We start from the raw sequence: 5348 nt of genomic DNA, 5'->3' as shown, positions 1-5348 counted from the left end.
CCGAGTACACTCTGAAATCTTGTGAGACAAGATTTCTGAAATCCTGTGAGACAAGATTTCAGAGTGTGGGTTGTTTACTGGGTTGTTTGAACAATTTAAACACTACGTTTGCAGACATTTTCTGCTGCAGTACTTCTCCAGCAACAGTTGAACTGATATGGCTGTTTACTAGTTTACCTTTCGAAGCAGCCAAGGTGACATTTGCTCATAGTGTTATATGGCATGTTATATGGCCATTATGTAAAACTGGTCTAACTTTGTTTTGCCATGTCAGGTTACCACAGGAAGTAGAATTTTACTGGATTAGTGTAATTTCAGTCACTTTTTAGCAACTGATCTCGGTGACCTTCTGTACTCTTCCACTCTATAGGTCTGAAGGCTGACCTGGGAAACAAGCTCTTTGGACAGCACATTGCATCAGACATCATCTTCAAAGCTGTGAGTGGATTCATGGACAATGAGCACCCGAAGAAGCCTCTGGTGCTCTCTCTGCATGGACCAACTGGCACAGGGAAGAACTTTGTTAGCCAGCTGATTGCTGAAAACATTTATGAGAAGGGAAAAGCCAGACAGTTTGTTCACGTGTTCTCAGCTACACATCACTTCCCACATCCAAGTGAAATTGTAACCTATAAAGTATGGTGTACCACACGTTTTATTTTCAAGTAAAATGGTTTAACTTTTCTGTTTGGCCACTGATATGAATTTCCTTTTTCTGCTCTCTCCTCAGTCTCAGTTACAGGAGTGGATCAAAAGCAATATCACAAACGGTGAACGCTCCATGTTCATTTTTAATAATGTGGACAAAATGCCTCCTGGTTTGATTGATAGTATTAAGCCATTTCTGAGCCACCACGTTCAGATGGATGGAATTTCTTTTCAGAAATCAATCTTCATGTTTCTCAGGTAAAAACCAAAAGCATTTCAACAGGGCAGGTTCATAAACACACGATTGGATACAGACATTAATAAAATACCTGTAATTATTTGGCTGTTTCACACTTTCTGTCAGTGTCATGAGTTCTTGTGTAGTGTTTGTTCAAAAGTAAACTTTATTGTCAATTATGGTTGAATTTTGGATTCTTGTTTTAATTTTGCCATTCAGTTTTGCATTTTTGGGTGCACAGTGGTGAGGTGTTTACCTCCATGGGTTCTCTCTGGCTTTCTTTCATTACAAAGATGTTCATATCAGGTTACCTGGAGATTCTAAATTGGCCTTGTTTTAAAGTCTGTGACCACCAGATAAGAATAGAGGGCTCGAATACTCACACAAAATGGGCAGAAAATGTCGTTTTTAAAGACTTTAACTCAAAGAGGAAAATACACAGGATTGATTCACTGGAGTTAGGAGTGAGAGCTGCCAGGGTGCAACTTTAAGACCGACTGTCTGCATGATCAACTTGGTCACCTATAACATCTCTAAGTTTCTGGATCCTCAACCTGCTGGTAGGCAGCTCTGAACACCACATCTAGAACACGTTTGATTTTGTTGAGAAGGTGAGAGATGTCATTATGGAGGCAGATGAAACCATGGTCTCGTATGATGTTGCATCTCTCTTCACTTGCATCCCAGTCACCGATTGGAGGTATTTGGTAAGAGATTACAGGATGACCCCAACCTCAGCAACAGGACCACTCTCAGCATCGACCAAGTGTGTTTGTTTTTGGAACTGTGTCTTCATTCCACCTACTTCACATACAAGGGTCAGTTCTACAGGCAGAAACAAGGGTGTGCCATGGGCTCCCCAGTTTCACCCATCGTGGACAATTTGTAAATGGAAGAAGTGGAAAAGAGGGCTTTGTTATCCTACCCTGGAACACCACCAAGTCATTGGTTCAGGGATGTGGATGACACCTGGTTGAAAATCAAATCTCAGGACGTACTACATTTTACAGATCACATTAACTCGGTGGACCGACACATCAAATTCACCAGGGAGGATATGAAAAGTGGCAGGTTAGCCTTCTTAGACTGTGAGGTTTCCATCAGAAATGTGGCACATCTAAAAGTTGATGTGTACCGTAAACCTACACATACGGATCAGTATTTAAGGTTTGACTCTCATCATCCACTGGAGCACAAACTGGGTGTCATCAGGATGCTACAACACAGAGCGTTGCCAGGATTTATACATCGGGGAAACCAAACAACCTCTGGTTAAGCGGATGGCACAACACAGAATAGCCACCTCGTCAGGCCAGGACTCCACAGTCTATTTACACCTACAGGCCAGTGGACACTCTTTCAGTGATGAGGATGTACACATCCTGGACAGGGAGGAACGCTGGTTTGAGCGCGGAGTCAACGAGGCCATTTACGTGCAAAGGGAAAGACCATCTCTGAATCAAGGAGGGGGCCTAAGGGTACATCTTTCGCCATCTTACAATGCTATGATTGCAGCCATTCCCCAACTCTCTGTGAATGGTACTCATGGCCATTGATCAGTGGTTTTTGATCAATGATCATGAGAATTTGCATAATTATGAAGAAGGAACTGACCTTTTCAGTCATTTCAGTCATTATGCAAATGTACTGTTTATAAGATTGGGGAAACCTGCAGTCAGCTGAGACTGAAGAAGTCACTTGGATGAGTGACAAAACGTAAAACGCTACTTCCAGATGAACAGAATCAACCAAGGAAGGGAATAAAACTTTTGTCAGTGAGGAGGCGTGGCAGGCTCTATTGTTAGGTATAACATATTTATTCACCTTGGTTTATCAAAAACACAAACAAAATGACTTGTCTTCATAAAAAAAATTGAATTTCTTGAAAGTGACATTGACAGCCATAATAGAATTTGGTATATTTGGACATGACATAATATATAATCTCTGAAAACAGAGTTGCATATGCAGCTGTTCATTAACACATTGATACTTGTTATAATTTTATTTTTAATTGCTCCTATACTTAGTACTTATCACATACAAGGTTTTAAATAATCAGGCCTCATTGTTTAATGACCTTATAGCACCCTCATACCCCATTAGAGTGCTTTGCTCTCGCACTGCAGGCTTACTTGTTGTCCCTAGATTAGTTTGCATTTGAGTTAATGCAAATTAAATTAAATTAAATTAATTAAATTCACTGAATTTCACCCGTATACTGATTGTCTATGCCCATTTATGATCTTTCTCATAGCAATGTAGGAGAAGATGTCATTACACAGACGGCTCTAGATTTCTGGAACAAAGGACGAAAGCGAGAAGGGATCACACTCAAGGATTTGGAAACATCACTTTCTCAGTTCAGCAATGACCAGAGTGAGTATAAAATGCATGAATACTCAGTGTTGATGAAAACCCTTTTTTATTCCTGAAAATCTCTTTACTGATGGAATTATCCACTCAGGTTTGATTGATAACAACATGGTCGACTTTTTCATCCCGTTCCTGCCTCTGGAGTACAGGCATGTTATCCAATGTGTGATGGCTGAGATGAAAGCCATAGGTTTTCAGCCGGACAAAGATGTGGCAGACAGAGTCGTCAGAGATATATCCCATGTTCACCTCTCTGAGAATGTGTTTGTCAAGAGTGGCTGTATGACTGTAGCAAGCAGGCTGTACTTGTACATGTAATGTCAGCATCTAAGGAGGTAAAGTTCACTTGTGATGACTGCTTGCTCTCTCCCTTTGTCTGTTATCCTGGTTTGAGGTTGTTAGAGGTGGGTCCAAAGAGGAGTCATTCCTTAACTAACTTCTCAGATTGCTGTACAAGGGGTCTAGGTGTGCCAACACTGAATTTTCCCCAGTAATCAGGAATATGTTTGGTTTATGGTTTAGATCCATGAACCAAAAATCCATCGTAATCCATACACTTTCTGCACTACTGAAAGCTGCTCTATTTTCCTTCACAATTAAATATATTTAGGTTATTTCAAATATTTCACTGTTGTCTGTGTGGAGGTCTGTCTCTGTGTCTGAGCCTTGATATCAGGAAGCCTTCACCTGTCTCATTTATAATGAATAAAGAGCCTGAGGAGTTTTCTGTTTTTTGAGGTAACAAAAGGGTACCTCAAGATTAACACTGTCATATGTGAATGAGTGTTGGTTTCCTTTTAAACTGTCACTGTTGTGCTTTTTTCTTTTTTTCTTTTTTTTTAAAATCTATGTATTGGCTCCTGATTTTACTTTTTTGCATTGGTCTGAAATGGCCCAGCTTTGTTTAGTTAATCTGAATAGATTAATGATAAAAACTGTCTTTATTTGATTTTTTTATGCATATGTTTGAAGTACACAGGTCATCACAGCAAATGTGTTACAGAAATGGGCATTTGCACAGATATGAATCAGAAAACTGTACTGTTAATAAATCATATCGAAAGCAACTTTTGCAAGACATGTTTCAATACAGGTTATAAGGATTTCTTATACGTTTGAAAACAAAACAAATCACAAAGGAAACCCCAAAACATTTCACCTCCCATTGGTTTTTCAGTTGGGCTTTAATTTGTAGAATTAGATGGGTTTTTTTTTTCAAATGGACAAACAACAGGAATTGGTATCTAGAAACAAGAATAAAAAAAATTACAAATCTCATTAACTGCCATAAACCAGTGCAAAGGTTTTACTAGTTGCAAAGGTACACAGGCTTATTATTAAGAAAGGCAGAGGCATGGCAAATCAATTTACATAATTTTATTAAACAAAATAACTGAAAATATGGACCTGTGGCAAAGAAAACAGCAAATTAACTGGTAGCACTTTCAACACTGAATTTTAAAAAAGCCACTTTATCACCAGACATTGGTTTAAAAAATTCACCGCCACCAACAAATAGGAAAACACAGACAGTAGTAAACTTGATGGGAGAAAGACAATAAAGCAAAGAGGGTAAAACAAAAGCAACTAATAAACTCCATGAAATTTAACTAATTCCAGTTCAACTAAAGACTCAAAATATTAAGGAAATACAAGATGAAAATGTAAACGATAAATAAGATAACAACCAAATTGTGAATATTTAATAATAACTGAGAAAAAAACCTTGGGTCAAAACCCCAAACCATGACCAAATCAACGAATTAAGGGACAAATAAAACACCCCAGCTGATATGTCAAAATCACAAACAATGCCCAAGTCTTAATAAAATGACACATAGTCACACATGTGAATAAAGAACTTAACAAAACATAACATTTTATATTTACCAAGAACATTGCAGTGATGAAACTGGTTTGCTATCTGGGACTTTTAAAACCACTCTCTTTATAATCAAGCTTTAAAGTTATAGCACCAGCAGGAAATGCAGTTGTTAATATGACAGAATATTAGCTTTTTCTTACACAACCTGGTTGTTTCCCTTATGAGACAAATTTGTTGAAAGGTAGAGTGGGAATGAACATC

At 38.4% G+C, this 5348-nt stretch overlaps 1 protein-coding gene across 1 annotated transcript; it reads left to right on the top strand.

Moving 5' to 3' along the window:
• Nucleotides 1-351: 351 nt before the first annotated feature.
• LOC134618373 (torsin-1B-like) lies at nucleotides 352-3580 on the top strand (the record flags this gene model as incomplete). The annotated part of the gene is made up of 4 exons (XM_063463739.1): nucleotides 352-636; nucleotides 731-906; nucleotides 3144-3266; nucleotides 3337-3580. Coding segments are annotated over 4 exons (828 nt in total), but the record flags the coding sequence as incomplete, so codon positions are not given.
• Nucleotides 3581-5348: the final 1768 nt, after the last annotated feature.

Source organism: Pelmatolapia mariae, linkage group LG20 (genome assembly GCF_036321145.2).
Source record: "Pelmatolapia mariae isolate MD_Pm_ZW linkage group LG20, Pm_UMD_F_2, whole genome shotgun sequence".
Lineage (NCBI taxonomy): Eukaryota > Metazoa > Chordata > Actinopteri > Cichliformes > Cichlidae > Pelmatolapia > Pelmatolapia mariae.
The sequence above is the reverse complement of the archived record's forward strand: the minus strand, read 5'-3'. Positions and strand labels throughout refer to the sequence as shown.